This window comes from Rhincodon typus, chromosome 10 (genome assembly GCF_021869965.1).
Source record: "Rhincodon typus isolate 14 chromosome 10, sRhiTyp1.1, whole genome shotgun sequence".
In the NCBI taxonomy this organism is placed as follows: domain Eukaryota; kingdom Metazoa; phylum Chordata; class Chondrichthyes; order Orectolobiformes; family Rhincodontidae; genus Rhincodon; species Rhincodon typus.
In genome coordinates, this window is record NC_063341.1 from 45,222,347 (window position 1) to 45,247,346 (window position 25,000).

The window sequence follows — 25,000 nt, forward strand, 5'->3', positions numbered from 1 at the left end:
AATATCTATGACCCTCCTAATGTTATATACCTCCTTCGGGTCCCCTCTCAAACCTTGTTGCTCCAAGAAAAACAACTCCAATCTATCCTCCTATCTTAGCCCCTCCAGCCCAGGGAGTATCCTGGTAAATCTGCTGTATACCCTCTGTGTAGTGCATTTGCATCCTTCCTTTAATTTGGTGACCAGAACTGCATTCAGTACTCCATCTGTAGCCTAACTTGTGTTTTGATACAGTTCTAGCATACTTCCTTGTTCTTGTACTCCGTAGCTTGGCTAATAAAGGCAAGTGTCCCATTTACTACCTTTTTAACCACCTTATCTGTTTGATATACATATCAAAACCCTTCTGATCTGCAGTGCTTTCCATGGTCCTACCATTCATAGTGTCATCCCACTGTTCTGACTACTGAGCATTTCAATGATATTCTTGTGCAGTTGACACTATCCTCCTTATTGTTTATTACGCTACTAATTTTTGTGTCACCCATGAATATTTTGATTATGCCCCTTATAGTTAAGTCCAAATAATTAACGTAGTCCATAACTAGCAAGAGCCTTAGTGCTGAGCCCTGCAGAACACTACTGGAAACCGCCTTCCAACCACAAACATCTCTACCAGTACTCCCTGCTTCCTGCCACTCAGTTAATCTTGGATCCAACATGCCTCTCTGCCTTCGTCCCATTGGACTCCTACATTCTTGATTTAGTTTGCTTTGAGGGATCTTATCAAAAGCCTTGCTAAAGTCCACTTAGACCACATCAAATGCATCATCCCCCCAGTTACCTGTTTGAAAAAAATTCAATTCAATTTGTCAAACATAACCTTCCTGGTACCAAATCCATGCTGCGTAACTCTGATTAATCTGCATCTCTGTAAACACAGGTATATTCTGTCCCTCAGAATTCATCCTAATATTTTTTTTCACAACCAAGCTGAGACTCATTGGCCTGTAATTTCCTATCCCTTCTTCCTAATTTTAATAGTGAGGCAACATTCGCAGCTCTCGGTCACTTCACCTGTGGCCGGAGAGAATTTGAAAATTACTGCCAGGACCCCAGACAACTTCTCCCTTGCCTCAATGAATAGCCTGCCATACATCTCATCTGGCCTCGGCGAAATTATCCATTTTTAAGGCTGCTAAACCTGCTAGTACCTCTGCTCTCTTTCCTTTTCCTTTATTCTACTGTTGAATTCTTTCCTAATTTCCTTCTAAGTGAAGCCCCTACCCAGCCCTTTTCATACTCCTGTAGGGACTCTACTGTATTTGGTATCTGCTTAAAGTTTATTTTCTTAACCTTAAACTTTGAACGTTGATCTTCTGTCTGTCTGCACCCAACAGTATGTTTGCCCAAAATAAATGCAAAGTGCTAGAGAAGCTCAGCAGGTCTGACAGCATCTGTGGAGAGAGAAAGAGTTAATGTTTTGAGTATGATATAATTCTACTTCAGAACATCTTTGCCCCTTTTTTTTGGGTATTTCACTTCCACTGATATGGCCTAATGTGGTGATCCCTCCAAAGTATTATACCTCCTCTCTCTTAATGATTTCTTAATCAATTATACAGCCCATCATCTTCTATCTCCACCAACACAGCCCCCCACCCCGCACACACGCACCCCAACTCTATCATCTGCCTATCCTACAACCAGGAATATTAAGCTCCCAATTCTGCCCATCTGCCAGCAACATCTCTGTCATAGCTATGATAAAGTTCTTCATTCATTATTGCTCAGGTGCCTTGCATTAAAATATATTCCATTTAGCTTTATTAATCTAGCTTCTTTCTTATCTAGCCTATGTTTCTACTGCCTTCCAGACTCTGTTACTCGCGTTTAAATTTATAACTCCATCTCAGCATCTCCTTTTTCTGAATTCCTTAGAAGGATCCCATTTCCTTGCCAATATAGTTTAAATTCTCACCACCAGCATTAGTAAACCTCCTGCAGGAATGTTGGTTCCATTCCTGTTCAGATGTCAACAATCCAACTTGCACAGGTCCTAGCTCGCCCAAAAACAGTTCCAGTGCCTCAGGAATCTAAATCTCCTTCCTTCACCATCTCTATATTCATGCCTCAGCTGCTCTGTTGTTCTATTCCTGTATTGATTACTGCATGACACTGCAATATCCAGCGATTACTACCTAAATTTCTAAAGTCTGCTTGCAGGACATCATTTCTGTTTCTTTCTAGGTCATTGGTCCCAACATGGTAGAACTTAGCATTCAGTTTGAGAATTGGAAACTTCGGATCGGAAACTGTGCTACGCTTAAATGAGGGTAATTATATGGGAATGAAGGCACAGTTGGCTGAGTGGACTAGCAAGGGAGTTTAACAGAAAAGTTTGATGAATGGGAATTGGTTTTTAAAAGATATTTCATGACTCAGCAAAGATGCTTCCCAGTGCGTATGAAGGATTCTGCGAAGGGGATTAACTGACGCTTAACCAGGGAACTTCCAAACCGTATCAACTTGAAAGAAATAGACTTACATTGTTATAAATAATAGCAGTGAACCAGAGAATTGGGAGTTTTAAAAGCTAACGTAAGATGACCAAAAAAAGGCAGAAAATAAACTGAGGGGTAACTAGCAAGCAAATATGAAAATGGACAATAAAGCTTATTTAAATATATGAAAAGGAAGAGATAGGTAATGGTGAACTTAGGCCCCTCAGAAAATGAGGCTGGGAAATAATGGGGAGCTATGAAATGGCATAAGAGTTGTACAAGATGTTTACGTTGGTCTTCACAGTAGAATTCAAGGATTAGGAAATAAGCAAGGGCCTAAGGACTGAGATGGGAAAAGGAACTAAATACAATAACTATCACTCGTGAAAAATTATGCAGGAAACTAATCAAGCCAAAGGCCAATAAAGGACTTGGGCCTGATGGGTGGTATTCGAGGATTTTAAAAGAAGGAGCTGCAGAGGTAATTGATGCACTGGCAGTATTATTCTAAAAGTACTTAGATTCTAGAAATATCCAAAAAGATCGTAAAACTTGTAATGTAACACCTTTTATTTAAAAAGGGAGGGAGATAAATAGGTAACTATAGGCCAGTTATCTTAGTATGTCATCAAGAAAATGTTACTATTATAAAGGATGTAAAGCAGAACATTTAGAAAAACACGAGATAATCAAGCAGAGCCAGCATGGTACTGTGAAGGGGGAGTTATGCCTGACCAATTTATTCCAGTTCTTTGAGGATGTAACAAGCAGAGTAAATAAAGGGGAACCATTAGATGTAATCTGTTTGGATTTCCATGAAGCATTTGATAAGGTACCACACATGAGACTACTTAATATTAGAGCCTGTGCTGTTCGGGGTAGTAGGTAGTTGGGATTTTCAGGGTGGCACCCTGTAACTAGTGGAGCGCCACAGGGATCAGTGCTGAGGTCACACTTATTTGCAATATATATCAATTACTTGGATGATGAAAGTGAATACTATTAGCAGGTTTGCAGATGAGACAAAAAATAGGTGGGAGGCAAGCAGTGAGGATGACACAGTGAGTCCATGGAGGGATATAGACGAGTTGTGAGTGGGAAAAGCCTTGGTGGGGGGAATGTAGGGTGGGACAATGCGATTGCACCCTGGCAGGATGAATAGAAGAACTGAATACTAATTAAATGGGGAAAGACTGCAAAAAGCTGCAGCATAAAGGAATTTTGCGTCTTCTTGCATGAAACACAAAGTTCAGCAATTAATGAGGGCCAACATTCCATATGCCTTCCCTATTTCAAAGGGAATAAAAACAGTAAGGCCTTGCTCAAACTATACGAGACACTAATCAGATCTCACTTAGAATACTCTGAACAATTTTGATCCTCTCATCCTAGGAAATTAGTATTAGAGGAAGTTCAGAAGATATTCACGAGGTTGATCCTAGGTATGGAAGGATTTTTTGAGGTTCAGTTTTGAAGTGTAGAAAATTGAGAGATGATCTAAACACAATTTTGAGTGGGCTCAATGAGGTAGAAGCATAAAGGTTATTTTCCCTTTGTTGGCAATGTTCTCTCTAATTTGTGTGGCTGTGCTTGGTCATAGCCACTCTGTTCTGTGCACAGTAATTGGCCTCGGCACAGCAATCACAGCATTGACTTGGTTCCAGATGTTGCTGCTGTGCACAGGTCTTGGAGGCTTGCCCTGTTGGTAAGAAAATTTGATGGCATGCTGCTTGTTGTAGAGTCTAAAATCAGAGGGTGTAAACTCAGCATAAGGACTTGCCCATTGAAGGCAGGGATAAGGAAGACTTTTTTTTTCCTCTGAGGGTGGTAAACCTGTGCAAATCTTTACTCCAGAGATCTGTTAAGGCTGGCTGAGTCTGTGTATTCAAGCCTGAGGGTGACAATTATTATCATTTAAAGGAATCAAGGGGTACAGGGGAAAGACAAGAAAGTGGATTGAAGATCAACAAATCATCCATGATCTCATTGAATGGCAGAGTAGACACACTAGGTCAAATGACCTGCTTCTGCCTCTTATGATTGAACTTGGACCTCAACCTCTGGCTGTTGACCCTCTCCCCTCCAATGTCTGCAGTCATTCCATGATATCCTTTACCCTGGCACCTGGGAGGTAATGCATCATGCTGGAGTGATGTCAGTGGCTGTCTCTCTGCCTCACATTACCAATATTGTCCATTCACATTTCTTCTATCTCCATCCCTGAGCAGCTGGACCACTCAGTCTTATTGCTTTGACTCTAACTGGCCTCCTTAGAGAAACCTTCACTCTTACTTTTCCAAGGCTGAAAAATGTTTGTGAACTAGATGCATTCAAGGGGTTCCATCACCACCTGCCTGGTCTCGTCTTTTTCTGTCTGGCAATCACCTGTATTGTTTCTGCCTGCACTTCTTTAGACTGCATTTTACCAAATATGCTGTCAGTGATTCTCTCAGCATCATGCATGCATTGTAGTGCACCTAGTTCCAAAACCTAGAGCTCAACTTTCTCTAGCCAGAGACATTGCCTGAAGTATCTAGGATTTTCTACATAGTGCAGGATGGACTAATCGTGGGCGTGAGCTCCCCAGTCATATCATAAATGAGTAGAATATGAACCAGAGATAGTAGGAACTGCAGATGCTGGAGAATCCGAGACCACAAGGTGCAGAGCTGGATGAACACAGCAGGCCAAGCAGCATCATAGGAGCAGAAAGGCTGACGTTTCGGGCCTGGACCCTTCATCAGAATATGAACCCTTGCTTTTATTTTACCCTTGCGCCTATTTAAATATGGTCTGGAAAAATCTTATTCTTGTTTGTCAAATAAGCAACCAGAATGCCTTAACTATCAAGTTAAGAAATTTAGTTTTTGTTTTAAAACTTAGATAATTATCTATCTAAAATTCTGTTCTAGCTGTTATTTCAGAGGCCTGGGAGCAGTTGTCCTTTTTGTTTCTTAGCTGAGGAATGATGTAAAAAGGGAAGCTACAGGAACATGTAAAGCTGAGGGTGGTGAAAACAAAAGGTTAAACTTGCAGCAGACTTTAGGGAAAAGCAGTTTTTCTTTTTGAGGATAAAACCTTTTGTGCACTGTGTAGCTGTTTCAGTCAATGCTGCAAAATATTTGGAATTAAATTTGTTAGTATTTTGTAGTTTCAAAATAGTAAAAGTTGATCATGTTATTTGTATAGTTTTAATTCTTGGATCCTCTTACGTACACTTGCAGATATGTAAACACATTACTGAAGCTGATCCCTCAGGTCCTGCAACTGCAGGAGCAGCTGAGACAAGCTGTACAAAATGGAGACATGGAGACATCACATGGTATCTGCAGAATTGCTGTGGCCCTTGGAGAAAATCACTCGAGGTTTGGTTTGCAATAATTTTATTTATGTTGCACTTCAATCCTGTTTTAACAACTGTTGCTTGCCAAAGGATAAAAAATAAAAATGAAACATAGAAAATGTAGTTTGTAATGAAATAAGATATCTGATTAGTTTGGAAATGTTTAAATCGAGCATTTAGTAAGGTCCTCTTTTCTGAGTTCTTGATCTAATTGATGATAAATATATTGGTCTCTACTTGGAGAGTTGAGCCTTAATGAGTAACTGTAATTTAAAAAAAGAAGTAAACACCTGTAATTTGTGTGAAAATGAACAAACTTTTTGATGGAACTTCCTACCGTTGGAAATTTCAGGAGTAGGAAGTACTGTGCAGAATTACCCGTGAAGAAGATGGAACATTAGGTACAGGAAAGGTATTAAGACCTAAGCCAATTACGTAGCTGTTACTAGAATAGTGGAGCAATAATGAATCACATCAGTTGTGCATTGTCAGATTGGTTTATTACAATTCTGTTATCAGCTTTGTTGAACAAAATATGAAAAATATCTTAGTTATGGAGTATTTTTAATCACCTTAATCAACTTAATCACTTCTGGGGAAGGTGGGACTTGAATCCTGACCTTCTGGCCAAAAAAATAGGGATGTTTTCACTGTGCCACAAAAGCCCTTAGCTTGCAACTTTATAGTGCCCTCTAACTAGGAAAAAACATCCCAGAGTGTTTCACAGAAGTGCAATTAGACTAAAGTTAATATTGAGCCAAAAAAAGGTACACTAGCCTACCAGACCAATAATCCAGATGTCTGAACTAATGCTCCAGTGACTCTACTTCACATCCCACTGAGATAACTAGGGTTATTTTCGATTAAAATCATTTAATCTGGAATGAAATGTTTATTTCATTAACAAAAAATAAATTGCCAGTTGTTGTAAAGTCTGAGTTGGGTGAATTAATGTCCTTTGGAATTAATGTCAGCTGTTCAAGAAGGCAGATTGCCATCACCTTCTTGAGGGTTGTTAGGGATTGGTAATAAATGCTGCCCTTGCCAGCAATGCTTACAAAATTATCTTGGGAGGTATAACTAAAAGCTTGGTCCAAAGTTAGTTTGATTGGAGAGCCTTATAGTCATGGATGTAGTTGGAGAGTAGAAGGAAAATTTTAGAAGGTTATTAAGAAAAATGGTGAAGTGTGAAGAGACTTTAAAAAAAAAAATCACAGTTATACTGAAGCCTGTATCTGTCTTCATTGTTTTAATGTTTTCTCCTGTTAATGAGATGCATTGCTGAGGTAAAATTATTATTGCCTTGAATACTACTTATTAGTAGCATGGTGATAATATTGAAGTGGATGTTCTAAGAGTTTCTGCATTCTTGGAATTACCTATATCATTTTATTCTCTTGAAATTATGTTGCAGCCAAGTGTTCATTGAAACTTTCCCAACTAGCGTGTGTTTGTTCCTTTATACAGAGCCTTGTTGGAGCAAGTGGAGCACTGGCAAACATTTCTAGCACTTGTCAACATGATCATGTTTTGCACGGGAATTCCAGGCCACTATCCAGTGAATGAAACTACAAGCTCTTTAACCCTAACGTTCTGGTACACTCTTCAGGTATGAGCAGTATCTTTGCCGTATTTGCATTTTATTCATACTAACTCCTAATGTAAGTTTTCAACTAAAATGTATTTTGAGCTGGCTAGTAAATAGACTAATTTTAGTTGCCTATACCAACTTCCATTGATGCTTTTAGAAAACTTTTTGATTTTTTTCCAAAGCTCTGGATGAATGTGAATTTTTTTCTATTCCAAGCTTCTATCCAGTATGGTAAGGAGATTGCTCAAACTAGTTCTATTATCCTTGGGTTCCAGCAGCCGTTGAAAGCTAAACAAAGAATTCAATGCACTGCCAACTTCATTTTTATTGTTTATTTTCCCTTTCTTTACTGCAAGCTGCAGTGTAACAAAAGACCTGCATCTAAAATGTTAGTTCCTCTTATTGCTGCCTATTCTTCCAAATATGTCCAGCAATTTTTGTTTCGTATTTGCGACATCTGCAGTTTTGCTTTTAGTCTAAATTGTTTTAATCCATTCCTCTCCGATTAAGCAGAAAGACATTGCCTGATGCAGGCCTTTTGCTGCTCAAGCCAAATGATTTCTCTATTTGTCCTCAAGACTCTTTTACTTGTGCTCACACTCTGCCTCGCCTGCTTGCTCTCTGTCTCCCTGTCTTATTTAGGAACTTCTCCATGAAGGTAACAACAGTAAGATCTTGATCAACATTTAAGTTCTAATTTTGCTCGTGCTGCTCTGACAAGTCTTGTTGACAAAAAGAGAATGCATGCAATTAAGTGTTGCTGATATGAACAAAAGAAATAGGACAGAAATAGACAACATGGAAGGAAGGTGATGATATAGTAGTAATATCACTGAACTAGTGGATCAGAATATTCTGGGGATATTGGTTCAAATCCCAAAAGGCAGATGATGAAACTTCAATAAAATTGAGAATAAAGAGCTAGTCTAATGGCAACCACATAACTGTTCATTAACTTTTTGGTTTCTGTCTCCACAGCTGCTGCCAGACCTGCTGTGTTTCTCCAGCATTCTGTTTTAATTTCAGATTTCCAGCATCAGCAGTATTTTGCTTTTATATCATCAAAAACCCATCTAATTCACTAACGTTTTTTTTTAGGGAAGGAAATCTGCCTACATGTGACCCAATCCCACAGTAATGTGGTCGACTTTTAACTGCCTCCTAAGGCAATTAGGGACATGTAATAAATACCGGCCTAGCCAAGTATGCCAACATGTTGTGAATGAATTTTCAAAAATTGGCACCTCGAAACTGCTCCACCATTCTGTAAAATCATGGCTGATCTGCTTGTGTTTTGCATTCTGTATTCTCATCTACGCCCATGACCTTTTAAATTCTTTGCTTGACAAGAATCTATCCATCTCTGCCTTTAAAAACATTTTAATAACCGCACCTCCATCACCTAAGGCTAAGTGTTTCAAGTTGCAGAAACCTCTGAGAGAAAGTAAATTCTCCTCATTGCTGCCATAGAAGATCAATCCCTAATTTTAAAACTGTGCCCCCTATTTTGTAACTGACCCACAAGGGCAAACTTCCATTCCATGTCCACATTGTAAATTCAACAGGTCACAATTTAAACTCAAATCCCAATAATAACTTATTAACATGAGACTTTAACCAATAAGACAACAGGTGACAGTCTGGTGCAGTAACTCTGGATACTTTTACTAAGGTTATTAAGTAATACCAATTAAGGCAGAGCAGTGACTTTATGGGTGTAAGATGCCTCTTCTTTTCCAGTTCAGCTTAGAGACACCCAGTCTCTGGTCTCTCTCCCCACACCTCGAGGGCCTTCTTGTGATTGAACAGTAGAGTAGCATAACTTTTAAACTTCTTGTGCATGCTGGTCACTCTTGCTTATTAACTATTGTTCCAAGTCACAACCCACAGCAAAATTAATTACATTCTGATTGGTGTTGGTTAGGCTAGGCTTATTGCTGATTGCTTTAAGGAATGCATGCTCAGTCTCTAATTAGCTCTTAAGGGTGATGGGCGTTAAGCGATGTCACCTCCCATTATCTCCTGAATGGTTTCCATAAACTTGCAATTACTCGTGTCCATCATCTTCACTGTTATCTGTTTATTTTCACCTTGGGGTTTTTTGCTAAGGTCAGAGAATAGTTTGAAATGTTCTGTACCCCTTTGTTAAAGAAAAGGGAGGTATATGTAATCAAGAGCCAATGATTTGATATCCTTGAGCTCATGTTTCAATACATGTTTGGTTGGTATAGTTCCCATTAAACTAAACACTTAGGACTGATCATTCAGTCTTCCTTAGAAGCATCACTTCGCTATTTTTTTTGTTTCTGCTGTATTTAAAAAGGTTGAAGAGAGTTTTTGCACTTATATTCCCTTTGCCTTTTAAACGCAGAAAAGTTGTTTATAACCTCAAAGCTACATAAAAACTAATACCGATGATCACAAAGTGTTAACTTAAACAAAAGGTTACATTTAATCATCTAGCATTGTCTCACTTCTAAAGCTGTCTTGATGATGGCCAACAATTTGGGAGTACACTCAATTCTGCCGCCTTTGACAGTCATGGAATCAGAATGAGCTAAACAAAGACTTCCATTGGCCTGGATGCTGCAACTCTAAAATATTAATCTGTTGTCTTCACTCTGTTCACAAAGCCATGGTGCATTTCTTTGTCAAGTGACAAATCAGAGTCACACAGTGTTAGTGCTAAGATCTGCATTGGCTACAATTAAGCAGAATATATGACAATATACTAATCAATAAATATACTTTTAATTGTATTATTCTAACTAAAAATAAGTCAAACATGAAATCTCATTTCCTTACTAATTCTTGTCAAAACCATTCAGGATGTTAGATACTTCAACCAAGTCCACCCTAACTCTTCTAAACTCCAGTGGAAACGGGCCCAGCAGTCTAACCTATCCTAATAAGACAATCACTCATTCCAATATCAATCTAAACTCTCTCTGAACTGCCTCCAACGCATTTACATCGTGATTGATTTTATTGTCATGTGTACTGAAATTCAATGAAAAGCTTTAATTAAGGAGACCAAACTGCACATGGTGTTCAAGATATCTCAATAATGTCCTGTATAACTGAAGAATAACGTTTCCTTTAATTGTTCGGTTCTCTCATTAGCCAACCTTGATGGTGTGCTGCACCTCTATGCTAACCTTTGTGATTCATGCACTAGATACCTAAATCCCTCTGCTCCTTGGCATTCCATAGGCATTCTCCATTTTAAGTAATACTGGTTCTTTTATCCTTCCTGACAAGGTAAACGACTTCATTTTCCAAAATTATACTCCACCTGCATTATAGATGAGGTTATTAAAATTACATTAAATTGAAAAGAATATATAATGCTGTGTTTGTCATTTTCAAATTCAGTGATCCATTAAGACGCTTGAAGCTTGACTGAAAATAGTGGTATTGCGTTATCAAGAACAATGTTTTGAATATTTGGATCTCTATTTGCTCATATTTGTGATCTCTTATCCATCTGCTCATCACATTGTATCCCTCCCATCTTTCATTGATGGGATTGGTCATTGCTTGTTGTATTTTCATGGTTGAGCCTCCTCCTCGTCAAATAGTAACAATCTCTGATAGTATTGATGAATATAATTTCCTACAAATCAGACTCAAAAGAAATCAGTCTTTTCTAGTTAAAACTTTGATAGAGATTGAAAATTATTGTTTTTTTAAAATTATTCACTATGGGATAGTTGGGCATTTGTTGCCTGTCCCTAGTTACCCTTAAGAAGTGATGGTGAGCTGCTTCCTTGAACCACTGTATTCCATCTTTTATTGGTAAACCTACAATGCCTTTATGGATGAAATTTCGGGATTTTGATCCAATGAGACTGAAGGAAAGGTGACAGCTTTCCATGTCAGGATAGTGAATTGCTTAGAAGGGAACTTGCATGTAGTTGTGACTAATGTATCTGCTGCCCTTGTGCTTCCAAATGGAAATGGTTGTGGATTTGGAAGGTGCTATCTAGGCAATCTTAGAAAATTTCTGCAGTGCATCTTGTAAATAGTACACATTGCTGTTACTGAATGTCAGTGGTGGAGGGAGTAGATGTTTGTGGATTTGATGCTAATCAAGCAGACTACTGTGTTCTGGAAGGTATTGAGCTTCTTGATTGCTGTTGGAGCTGCATTCATCTAAACAAGTGGGGAGTATTCCTGATTTATGCCTTGTAGGTGGTGGACAGACTTTGGGGAATCGAGAGATGTTATTCATTACTGTTCTCTTAGCCTCTAGCTTGCTCTCGTAGCCACTATCTTTATATGGTGAGTCCAGATGAATTTCTGGTCAATGGTAATTCCCAGGGTGTTGATAGTGGGGATTCGGTGATGGTGATGTTATTTAATGTCAAGGGCCAACAGATTGTCTTTGTCTTTGTCTTTGTCTTTGTCTTTTATTGGAGATGGCCATAGCTTGGCACTTGTGTATAAATGTTATTTGCCGTTTTTCAGTACAAACCAGGATATTGTCTAGAATTTGCTGCATGGCTTGCTTCAGTATCTGAGGAGTTGTGAATGGCACTGAATGTTGTGCAGTCATTGGTGAACATTTTCACTTCTGAATTTATAATGAAGGAAGGTCATTGATAGAGTAGCTGAAGGTGGTTGTGCCTAGGATCCTACCCTGAGGAACTCCTACAGAGGTGTCCAGGAGCTGAGATGACTGACTTCCAACAACCATAGCGATCATTTTTTGTGCCAGGTATGACTGCAATCAGCACAGAGGCTTCCACCTGATTTCCATTGATGCAGGTTTTCCCTAGTGTTCTTTGATGCTACACTCGTCAAACGTGGCCTCGATGTCGAGGCCAGTCGCTGTCCTCTCATCTCTTGAATTCAGCTTGTTTATCCATGTTTGAACCAAGGCTGTGGTAAGGCCAGGAGTTAGGTGGCCCTGGCGGAACCCAAACTGGTTGCCACTGAGCAGGTACTGCTGGATAGCACTGTTGATGACTGCTTCCTTCACTTAACTGATTGAAATTGTCCATCTATTGGTAAATTTTCATGGAATTATTGAATGATGCAGTGCAAAGGCACCATTTAACTCATCCTATCACTTTGAAAGATCTATCCAGTTAGTTTCATTCCCCTCCATTTTAATGTAATGTCTCTGTTAACTTTTTAATTTATTGACATGGAATTTTTCAAGTGCTCATTAATTTTGTCCTGATTAATGTGTCCAAGTGGTTTCTCACCACTAATGTTAAGTTGATCATCTTGTGATTAGTGGATAAACACAGCAATCTTTTTCCGAATATTTGCAATCCTACAGTTATGATCTCAAGGGAGACCATGTAACTTTTTAAAAAGAAATTCAAACTCCCCAGTTATTAATGTAATGAATTACACCAGGATTTTTTGTATTTCAGAGAACTATTTTCCGGCAAGAGTTAAATAAAGCAAGCAGTATTGCACTTACATTGTCTTTTGCACATGCTTGGTCTTCAAGCCTAAAGACCCGAACAGGACACTCCCCAGTCTTTTTTTATTTTTGCTCATGAGTTCCTCTCCACGCTCTAGGATCTTAAGATTTGCTTTGCTTCACTTCACTTCTCCTAGGACTAAACTGAGGCAGACCGCAGTTCTTAGCTCTCAGTATTCCTGCTCTTCTACAAAGTATGAGATTTCTTATGGTGCTTCTGTGAACATCTCTCTAAGCAACCCTCCACCTCTCCTTTCAAACATCACAATTGCAGACACCCTAACTCAATAATAAGCCCTGCTTTTTGCTTAATAACAACACTTAATGATGCCACTGCTTCTGGTTTGCAGCTACTGGTAGCTTTCTCTCACTGCTCATTTCTAAGTTGTTCTAGTTGAAGACACACATTTTGTGCTTCAAAGCTACTTCTGAGCTGACTGTTCATGTGATTCATTGCAGAAACAAATGGACATTACCAAAAGAGAAGGGAATTTTTCCCTGCATATCCTTTTGCCAAAACAATGTAACACATCTTGGATGTCCCAGATGAACATTTCACCAAATTAATTTGGTGATGAAATATGCTGTATCCAATTTTTGTACTGGACAATCTAATGATCCAGTAACCTTATTGGAGCAGACAGTTCCAGGTATTACTAAGTGGAAACATTCAGTTCTGGAAAACCATAGAGGAGGTGCTTATTTTCGGGTTTTTAACAGGCTAGTCAGGGCACTTGGGGGCCACTGAAGAGTTCTAACATCACAGTTGGAGAATGAAGCAGACAGAAGCTCCTTGATTGGTGTTACTGCTGACTATTTTGCTAAAGCTAGTTGAACTAAACAAGCTCTGTGGTGTGGCCTCAGGGATGTCTTCGGAGCAATCGGGGTCTCAGAGGAAGCTGTGTGCTAATAGTTTGGTACAGCCAAACCGTACCACTATCAAGAGAAACACTGGCATCACTACTAAAACAACAAGACCCAAGTGCCACCATCTCCACAGACAACGTGCTGACGCTACTGGACATATGCCTCACTACCCACTTGACCTTTAATGGGCAAATATACGAACAGATCAATGGGACACCCATGGGATCACCTATCTCTGGACTAATAGCTGAAGCGGTGATGCAGAGACTCGAAAGCAAAGCCCTTCCACTAATCCAACTGAAAATATATGGACACAGTATGTGGACAACACCTTCGTAATTATTAAACAGACCAAACTAGAGGGGAGACACAAACTCATAAACAACAATCACTGGGATCAGATTTACCGAGGAAGAGGAAAAGAACAAACAGCTCCCATTCCTGAACGTCATGGTGGAACGCTGGACAAACGGGGAATTCCTAACAAAAGTACACAGGAAAGTCACACACATTGACCAAGTGCTGAATTTCAACAGCCAACCAGCCAACATCCACAAACGAAGTTGCGTGAAAACTCGGTTTAAACGGGCAACAGCACAGAACTACGCCAAAAAGAAGAAGAGTACCTCCTCCAAATATTCAAGGACAACGGATACCCGGAAAACTGGGTCAGAGGGTGCATATTACATGAACGACACCAGGAAGATACTGCATACCCCGACACCCTCATCACGCTACCTTACATCAAGAACACATCTGAACTGACCACAAGACTCCTACAACCACTGGGCATCAGAGTAGCACATCAACACTACGCCAACTGCTAACCCGAACCAAAGACCCGTTACCCACTATGGACAGGACCAATGTAATATACAAGATCCCCTGCAAAGACTGTGACAAACATTAAATTGGACAGACAGGAAGAAAATTAGCCACAAGAGTACATGAACATCAGCTAGCAACAAAAAGGCACGACCAATACTCATCCATATGGATGGAGATGAGCAAGGAAAACCACCAGTTTGATTGGGACAACACCAGGATCCTGGGACAGGCCAAGCAGAGAGAAGCATGGGAATTCCTAGAGGCCTGGTTCTCCACTAACAAGGCCATCAACAAACACACAGAGCTAGACATATATATACTCCACTGCGAAGGAAAACCGGAAGTGAGGTAACCCAGCTCAACAGACGCCAGAGTTTAAGTAACAGGTGGGAAAACACAACAACGCTTCATCGGAGGCTGCATTGATGACGTCACCCAACAGGGTAATGAAATGTCTCTGGAACAATGAACCAGCTTGGCGAGCCAACCAACCACAACGTTTTAAGTACTTGTCCAGATGTTTTTATTGTTGCAAGAGTACTTGCATGCACCATGCTGTATGACTGTACTAACTATCTACACCAACCCTACTTGCATCCCTCTTCCAATTCTAGCCCCATCTTACCACTTGCCATTCCTGAAACAGCTCCCCTCTCAGGTAGCGTATTCCATATTTCTACCAGCATCTGGGTGAAAAAAGTTTTTCTTCGATCCCCTCTAACCCTCTCCTCCTCATTAAACATATGCCCTTTGGTCTTAGACATGACTGTCATAAGGAAAAGTTTCTCACTACCTATCTTATTTATGCTTCTCAATTTTGTACACTTCAATCAAATCCCACCTCATCCTCCTCTGCTCCCAGGAAAACAAATTGAGACTTTCCATCCCAGGCAACATCCTCTCCAGTGAAGTCACATCCTTCTGCTTGTGTGCAGTCCTGTTCGCCACATTGTATTCTATGTGTGGCCTACGCAATGCCCAGTAAATTTGCAACAAGGCTTCCTACTCCAATATTCTACACCCCGGTTAATGAAGGCCAGCATCCCATATGCCTTCTTCACCACCCTGTCTACCTGTGCTGAAATCTTCAGGGATCTATGGACTTGCTTACCAAGATTCATTGAAACAAGTTTTTACCAAGAAATCTTGCTGAGCCTCATAGCAAAAAGTCTTCAAAAACTCTACATAACTGACACTTAGTCCAAAAATATAAGGTTGAGCGCATTGTCGAAGCCACATTTTACTATTTTCCTATTTCCAACTCTGACCTTATTTAATAACCATATGCCACTTTTTGAATTATAAATACTTCTGATGTATTTACCAGCCTTTCATCTGGGCTTTTCATTCATCTTAAACTTAGAACTTCAATCCCAAAAAAGTTATATTCCTAAAACATATGGATCTTGAAATTAAATTCTTTGCGAACAGCCTTTGGGTACCATTCCCAAGAAGATTGTGCAGTCTTCAGGTACAGGTTGTGTGTGTTCCAAATTTATAAGTTGTGATTTTGATTATAAAGTCTGAACTGTTAATACAAAGTGTGAACAACTGTGGTGCTAGCAATGATCTTAATATGGCTCTAGTTTCCACCAACATCAACAATGGACCTTTCCACTAGCCAATTTGGAATTCTGCCCACTTTGTATAACAGCATTGTTTTCCGAGATTGCGGGTAACAATTTAAGAAGCTGCTATCCTAAGTCAGTGACATTTCATCTATATGTTTTTGAGGATTGGGGATATTCCAGGCCTTCAGGAAGTCAGATCTGAATTGTATCTACGTGTAATGAGCATCTGTGGTTGCTAAATGTCCATAAATATATGGAAGGTGATGGAAATGACAGCAATATTCAAGTGATAGAAGGAACTGCAGATGCTGGAGAATCTGAGTTAACAAGGTGTAGAGCAATATTCAAGTGTTTATTCTAGACCTTTCATTAATGGCTTTCTCTTTGCACATTTTATTTTTTGCTGGCTTTTGTATTCTTGAATCTTTTCATAAATAGAGGCATAATGTATAAGAATAATAAGAAAAAGATTGTACATTTTGTAGCATTATGATGAAACAGTATACAAGTTCATTGGAAGGATACTGAAGAAAATGGACGAATAATAAAACCTAAGGTTTAAATTGCTAATCCGCTAAAGTGTGAATGCTGGTTAAGGACACTATTGGCATTTTGAGTTTTAAAAATAGTGACAAACAAAACGAGAAAAGAGAGAGTACATTTATATAAAGTACTGCAAACTTTGTTTTAACTGACACCTTATGAATCGGCATATTTGATGATAAACTCGCAAAAATTATATACCTCGAATACCATGATCACCTGAGTACTTAAGCTGTAAATCAAGCATCAGAATGATGTGTATACCACCTGCATGATGTTTCTGTTACTTTGATTTTAGATGTGGAGGTGCCGGTGTTGGAATGGGATGGACAAAGTCAGTCACACGGCACCAGGTTATAGTCCAACAGTTTGATTCACTATGCTCTGAAAGCTTGTGATTTCAAACAAACCTGTTGGATTATAATTGGTGTTGTGTGACTTCTGACTTTGATTTAGAAGGAGTGATGATGATTTTACATTTCTTTTTGAGAGGTGTTGACGTCTCGAAGCTTTGCTTGGTCAGAGTTTACTGCAGTAATGCATACCTCTTGATTATCTGGAATATTTGGTCAACTAACACACCTCTGGTCCTGAAAATGCTAGTTAATAAAACGTTTGCTCTATTTGAGCATAATTAGACCATCGCTTCCAGAAAGGACATCAAGAATACAAAACCACAGTACTACAGAAACTGGAAATTCCATACAGAAATTGGAAATACTGAGCCAGTGGGGCAGTATTTGTGGAACGAAAGAGACTTAACACTTCAGTTCATTGGAAAAAGCTAACACATGACCAGAGTATCTGCAGCATTTTTTTGTTTTTACAACAACAGCTACAACTTGGACTTTTGCAGCACATTTAACATAACAAAATGTCAGAATGCCGGTAAGTTCTTCATGGGAGGATTATCAAACCAAAGTTGATACAAAGTCAGCTGGAGATATTAGTGTAAATGACCAAAAGCTTGATCAAATACATGTTTAAGGAATATGTTGCAAGAGGAAAGAATTCTAGAGCTTGGGGGGTTCAACGGTTGTAGGCACAACTGCTGTTGGAGGAATGACTTTTAAACTTGAGGTGTGCAAGAGGTCAGAATTAGAGGAGTGTACATATCTGAGAAGTTGCCATGAAGTAATTTGAAAACAAAGCTGAGAATTTTAAAGTACTAAAATTATGAAGTGCCGAGCCCTAAAGTTTCCAGTATATCGGGACTCTCCTCATAATTATGGTTTCCAATGGGAGTGTTACTTCGGAGGGTGGGGGGCGAGAAAAGAGGATCTTCGCCTATCAATATCCTTTTATGCGTCCCCACTTCTGCAGCCTTTAAACTGATGTTCAAATATTTTTGTTTGTCTGTAATGACATCCTCCATTTGCTCCTTCTGTGTTTTCTTGGTACCTATCATTTGAAAGCTTTGCAAAAGGTTTGAGAAACCGCCACTATTTTGTAACGTTATTCTAATACTTTAATTTCCTTAAACTTCGTTTGGAATACAATTCTGTAATCCCACCAATAATGTGCTTCTAGCGTCCATCCAAACTGTATTCGAGATGCATTAGAATCCTGATTTTGGAAGCTTGACAATTTCTAATTGAGCTTGTTTATTGTCTGTCAGAATCCATTTGGCTTCATGTTGCGCCTGTGGTAGCACCTTTTGTTGTTTCAGAAATACACAGACACAGATGGTTAAAAGAATATTAAGATGAGTCAAAAAACAGTTATGTGAGGAGAAACAAGCATAAATTTAGAATTTTGCATCGTTAGAATTCTACATCATAGCTGTGGGCTATCAGTCACTGTCAAAGGGTAATAGATTTTTGGATACACTGGAAGTTGGAAGTTACGGCATTAGTGCACAAAGATGGAGCTGCGATAAAAGACCAGCTATGATCTTAATGAATGTGGAGCAGAGTCAGAAGTCTTGTTTCTCGTCTTTTATGTCTGAGTGTTGTACAAAAGTGTAAATATTTACAATTTAAAATACATATAATTAGGTAAGCATACATCTTGAGAGTTTGAGAGAATAGGCTGCCCCTAGGGCCTGTTATGCGTTGCCATTTGGACAAGCCTATCAAATGCCTTGACTCCAGGTTTTTTTTTCATTTTTAATTTTATTAATTTCAATTTCAATTTTAATTTCAATTTTATAGAGCAGAAATTGTGCTGCTTCCTATGAATCTTTCTGTGTACACATCTGGATTTGAAAACTTGTGTAAGGAATAACGAGATCAAACTAAATGCTGAATCTCTCAACTCTGCATTTATTATTCAATATAAGGCTGGCCAGCTTGGTTGGGTGGAATTAGATCATTGCTTTTGTTTAGAATTTGTTGTTTTCCATGCATTTCTGCAACTCATTGGGGATTATACATTCCCATGCGACCTCAAAGTTAAATACTTAGTGAACAGAATTTTTTTTTAGTTTTTAGTACAATAATTTTGAGTGAACTGTTAGAATGATTTGCTTTGGGAATTCATTTAAAATTGTAATTTTATGTTCATATATCAAAAGCTTAGTTCAGATAAAATTGTTTCTTTTTTAAATAGCGTGATACATTTATTCCTCTGTTTACTAATGGGGGTATAGATTTTGATTTAAGATATTTAACTAGCGATGTTCTCAGTGAAAATTGGAGGGAAATCATTTTTGCTTTTAATGTAATGTGTAAAGCATTGAGCCCTGTACTCTTTTGCATTTCTTATTAAAATAACTTTAAGTATTGCCTTTTTGTCTGATATTTAGGATGACATAATGTCATTTGAAGCAGAGAAACAGGTGGTGTATCTGCAGGTTTATCGTCCTGTCTATTTTCAACTGGTTGATGTTCTGCTACACAAGGCTCAGTTTCCCTCTGATGAAGAATATTCCTCCTGGTCTTCTGATGAGAAAGAGCAGTTTAGGATATACAGGTGAGGAAGTAAAGGGTTTGCTTTTAAAGAAATGTTCCCAACTGAACAATTTTTGTTCAGCCTGGAATTGAGGTGCCTATTGTCATTTTCACACCAAGGCATGCATTTTTATTTTTAAATTCCTTGACATTTGAATGGTTGCTGATGTGAATGGAACAAAGCAGTCAGTAAAACATGTTTCAGTCCTGTTCCATTGGTTGTTGTGGAAGCTTTATTTAGGTTTGGTAAATCAATTTTTTCTGCTTATTTTCAATTTTCTGAATTCCATGTCATGACCAGGAGAAGACTACCTTGTAAACGCTTGCACACTGTATGGGGACTCTTGTGGTGCAATGTTGACATCCTTTCCTCTGAACAAAGAGGCCTGGGTTCAAGTCCCACCTGCTCCAGAAGTGTGTAATAACATGCCTGTATGGGTTAATTAAGATAGATCTATAACTTGGTGTTAAAGCTTAAATAAACAAAGGAGAATGTTTGCATTTTTTGTTGTGTGCTCATCGATGACTTCAAGAATATGTTTACATTAGTGAGCAGCCAAAACACACCGAACGGAAACATTTTGGGATTAATCCCTAATCTGAGTTGGCAGATGACTTTTGGGGTGATGATCACAGCAGGGAATGCTAATAATTAACATTACTTATGAGGTAGGAAGAAAACCATTTTTGGTGTTTGCTTCTCATTATGCAGTGATCATTGCTAAATTTTGGCACGTTGTCAAGTGAGAACAGGATTGGGATTAGCTGTAGTTAATTAGCTGCCGACAGTAGCTTTTAAATGTTTAGAAATGCTACAATCTTTGGAGAGAGAGCTTTTTTGCAAATGGCATGGAGTTTGCCACAAGACAAAAAACAAATAATTAAGAAAGAGTTGAAGAAAATCTGTTGGCTCAGAGCTATTTTTGGGGAACCTGAGTCAGAAGTTGTAGGTTCAAACCAGTCCTTGCTTGTGATTTAGGCTAATACTTCAGTGCAGTACAGAAATGGAAAAAAAAAGTTAAGTAGTTTTTCATTGGCAGAGGTACTGCCTTTTTGATGAGATGTTAAAACAATATCCCTCTGCTTCCTGAGATGGATATAAAGGATAGCATGATACAGTTCAAAGAAGAACAGAGCAGTTGGTGACTCCTGATCAACACGTTGCTCAATGAACATTGCCAAGGTAGATTATCTGCTTATTTATCTTTGACTGTGTTTTGTAGTAGTGCCACCTCTTGGTGGTGCAAAGAGCATGCTAGTGCATAAACTCTACCTCATCAGTGCTACATCACTGCCAAGCGACAGGTGCATCTGCCTTCCTGCCAGAAATGTCATATACCAAGCCAGCCTTTGGGTATTCGGTAAAGCTGGAATAAAATTCATGGTGCTATCGTCACTCTCCCACTGAATCCAAACTCAGCCTGGAGCTGCTATTTCTCCCTCACCCACCCATGAGGGTTTACCCAGCTTTCTCTACCCTTCATGACTGTTGTCCCCTCTCACAGCTTTTGTCCCCCACTCTAAGACCTTTTGTCCTTAGTAGAGGCATTTTCATCTGTGCGGCTGGTATGACATTGTTATGCATGGAACATAGTGATGATGGCCAGGGATGTGCAGATTCATTCTAACTCAGGGATGTCTGTCACCGGTAATTGTGCTAGCAGGCTAATTTCTTCAAGCGGCCATTTTGATGGCTACTGTTGTGTTCCTGCTAATCACTTCGATTGTGTTTTTGTTGTGTGCCCATTACCTGTCATGTTTGTCCACATAATGACTGTGATACAATTACAAAGTAATTATAGAAAGGCAATTCCAGAGACACAGGTAGAAATGCCTCCATGGCAAATGATGGAATTTGAATTCAATAAAAGTATGGAATTAAAAGTCTAATGATGACCATCAAATGTCAAAAACCTGTCCCGTTCAGTAATATCCTTTAGAGAAGGAAACTGCCATCCTTGCCTGGTCTGGCCTTTGCTTTTAGTCTGCCCTCTGAAATGGCCGAGAAGCCATATCATTCTGTTGATTGCTAGAAAAACAAAGAAATGAAGCCAGATGGATCATCTATCATTGACCAGGATGACAACAGAAGAAACGGCCTTGTTGACCTAGTGCCAAAATTGGGAGAGCTGCCTGATGTAATCATGGAATCATAACTTACAGCTATTTTGCCAGATATCACCATTACAGTCCTTGGACATGTCCTGTTCCACGGCAGGACAGGCAAAGCAGAGGTAGTGGCACGGTAGTATAAAGTTGGGAGGGGGTTCCCCTGTGAGACCTCAACATTGACTCTGGACACCATGAAGTCTCATGACATCAGGTCAAATATAGGCAAGGAAATCTTTTGCTGATTACCACAGGGACTGCCTTCTCTCAGCTGATGAATCAGTGCTATGCCCTGTTGAACAGCACTTGGAGGGAATTCCTGAAAGCTGCAAGGCCACAAAATGTAGTCCGGTGGGGGAATTTGAATATTCACCTGTGAGTGGCTCAGTAGAAGCAGCACCCCTCATTGTGCTGGTCAAATCCTAAGGACATAGCTGCTCAACTGAGTCTGTGGCAGGTGGTGAAGAAGGAAAGAAGGAAGAGGGAAAAACACATTTGACTTCATCCTCACCAATATGTCTGTTGTAGATGTGTTTGTCCATTAGTGTCAGCACGAGTGACTACTACACAGACTTTGTGACCTTGCATCATGTTATATGATGCTAAGTTAAAGTTACTATAGTCCTGCTTCACCATAGGGCTGCTCTGAGTGGTGATGGTGGTGGTGGTGGTTTAACCTGAGGATCACCATGCCTTCGGCAAGAGGAGAGGTTGAGAAGGAGAGTACTTCATGGTAACCTCAGGTGGTGCAGGAATTGAAACTATGCTGTTGTCACTCTGCATTACAAACCAGCAACCTAGCCAATTAACTAAATTAACTTCCCATTAAGGTTCTGCTTTTTCAATTTTTTTTAAGTGCTACCACTGTGCTAAATAGGACAGACTTTGAGCAGATCTAACAGCTCAAGACCGGGCATCCATGAGGCACTGTGGGCCATCAGCAACAGAATTATATTCCAACACAATCTGCAACTTCATGGCTGAGCATATCCTCACTCTACTATCAAACCAAGAGATCAACCCTGATTCGAAGAGCTGATGAGAGCATGCCAGAAGAAGTACTAGGCAAACCAAAAAATGAGGGGTCAATTTGATGAAGCTACAAACAGGATGGCTTGCATACCAAACAGCTAAAGCATCAAATTGTCCCATGCCAAGGGATCAGGTCTAAGCTCCACAAATTTCCCCATCTTCAGTGATGGGAGAAGCTAGCACATCAGTGCAAAAGATGAGGCTGAAATATTTGCAACAATCCTTCAGCCCTGAACTGCTGAGTGCATGGTACATCTCTACCTCCTCCAAAGGTCCCCACCATTGCAGATGCCAGTCTTCAGCTGATTCAGTTCAGTCTGCATGATATTAAGAAATGGCTGGAGGCACTGAAAAGGCTGTGGGTCCTGACAACATTTCAACAATAATACTGAAGACCTGTGCTCCAGAACTTGCCACACCCCTAGCCAAGCTACTCCAGTACAGCTACTATGCTGGCATCTACTTGAGAAGGTGGAAAATTGGCCAGATATATCCTGTGCACAAAAACAAAAGACAAATCAAACCATGACCATTACTGCCAAATCCATCTACTGTCAATCATCAGTGAAGTGATGGGCAGTGTCATTAACGGTGCTATCAAGTAGCACCTGCTTAGCAGTAATCTGCTCACTGACACCCAATTCAAATTTCAATTCCAACACAAGAAAGAGGAACTTAGAATAACTTAACTCTATTGGAAGACTTAACAGAAAAATAGATACCATACTAATTAACTGCTCCAATATAGTAACATCACATAAACAAAAAAGCTAATTCAGAAAATAGGTTTTGTCTCACATGCAATTCAGCAGTCTCCGAAGAGAATCCTCAGCTTTTGGCTGTAATGGAGAGACGGAAAAATAGCTTCCACTTTTTCAAGCACGCAATACTGAAAGCTAGCTAAACATCCTTGATTTGTGAGAGCTTGACCACATCCACTCAGGCTGCTTCTATTGTTCCAACTTAAAAAAAGACAAGTTGTTTGTCTGCTCAGCATCTGTCTCCCAGCCTCTCTCTAAAATAAATCAGGACAAAAGACAGCTCTTAAAGCCACAGCATCCTCACAGTGGGACTACTCCCAGCACATGGATTGCAGCAGTTCAAGAAGACAGCTCACCACTACCTTAAGGATACTTGGGGATAGGCAATAAATGTTGGCCCAATCAGCAATTTACCATGAGTGAATAAAATAAGTCATTGGTTGTGAAATACTTCTACTATCCTGAAGGTGTAAGGGGTAATGTGCATTTCCAAGTTTTTTTTTTTAATCCCTTTTCTCAGCAGTACATATGAGTAAATTGATACTTTTCAAGTTAATATGTGGTAAAATTATTTAATATTTAGTTAGTTGGTGTTTGCAAACCTGAGCTTTCCAGGATAGCTCCCATCAGGGGTTCTCTTTGGCTGCTAGATTGTGCAACATTCATTCCAGGAATCAATGAGGACTGGTTAAGTAGGATGGGCTGATTGGTCTCCAGGATTTAAAATTGAGAGATGATCTCGTCGAAATATATACAGGTCTGATAGTGTAGATATTTCTTCTGCTTGGAAAGTCCTGACATTGAGTTTGTAATCTCAGAATAAAGAGGGTGGTCATTTAGGACTCAGGTGACCAGAAATTTCTTAACCAATAGGGTTGTGAATCTTTTGGAATCCTCTATTCCAGAGGATGTAGGTGCAGGGTAAAGAGTATTTGCAAGACTGATTAGATTTTTAGACACAGCATAAGGGAAGTTGGTTGAAATTTGGTTAGAATTTGAGGGAGATCAAGCAGGATCATATTGAAGCGTAAGGAGCCATATAGATCACTGTTGCTCCTTTTGTGTGCTGCCAGTTTCTCTTAAATGTAATTTTTGGCTTAACATCAACCTATGCTTGAAATGAGTAAGATATTTCAGTATAAGTAAGATATTTCAGTTACTTAATATGTTTATGTAATTTTAGCTGCAAATGTTTATAATTTTGTTTTCATAATTATTTCAAACAAAATGCTTTTTCCTTGATAGGGTTGATATTTCTGATACTTTGATGTATGTATATGAGATGCTTGGAGCAGAATTATTAAGTAACCTGTATGACAAACTGGGACGACTTTTAACTGACACTGAGCAAGCATCCTCATGGCAGGTGGGTACTACATTATTACATTGATAGCTCACATTAAAAAAATCTAGGTTCAGCTTACTATAAATACATCTTTAATTTCTAAGAGTGTTGAATATTTTTAATAGGAGTTCAGAATAAACAACATCCTTAGATGATGAAACATAGCTGGATGGTATTTTGATTATTCTAGAAAATACACCACAAGAATTGCACTCTATTCTTAAGAGTATGAGAA

At 39.3% G+C, this 25,000-nt stretch overlaps 1 protein-coding gene across 1 annotated transcript in view; it reads left to right on the plus strand.

Annotated features, from left to right (window-relative positions):
* Nucleotides 1–25,000, plus strand: part of ipo13b (importin 13b) — a 206,707-nt gene that overhangs the window by 61,727 nt on the left and 119,980 nt on the right. The window contains exons 3-6 of the mRNA XM_048602101.1: nucleotides 5,669–5,809; nucleotides 7,255–7,396; nucleotides 19,374–19,540; nucleotides 24,666–24,786. Of these exons, the coding sequence (XP_048458058.1) occupies nucleotides 5,669–5,809; nucleotides 7,255–7,396; nucleotides 19,374–19,540; nucleotides 24,666–24,786 (571 nt within the window). The remainder of the gene's footprint in view (nucleotides 1–5,668; nucleotides 5,810–7,254; nucleotides 7,397–19,373; nucleotides 19,541–24,665; nucleotides 24,787–25,000) is intronic.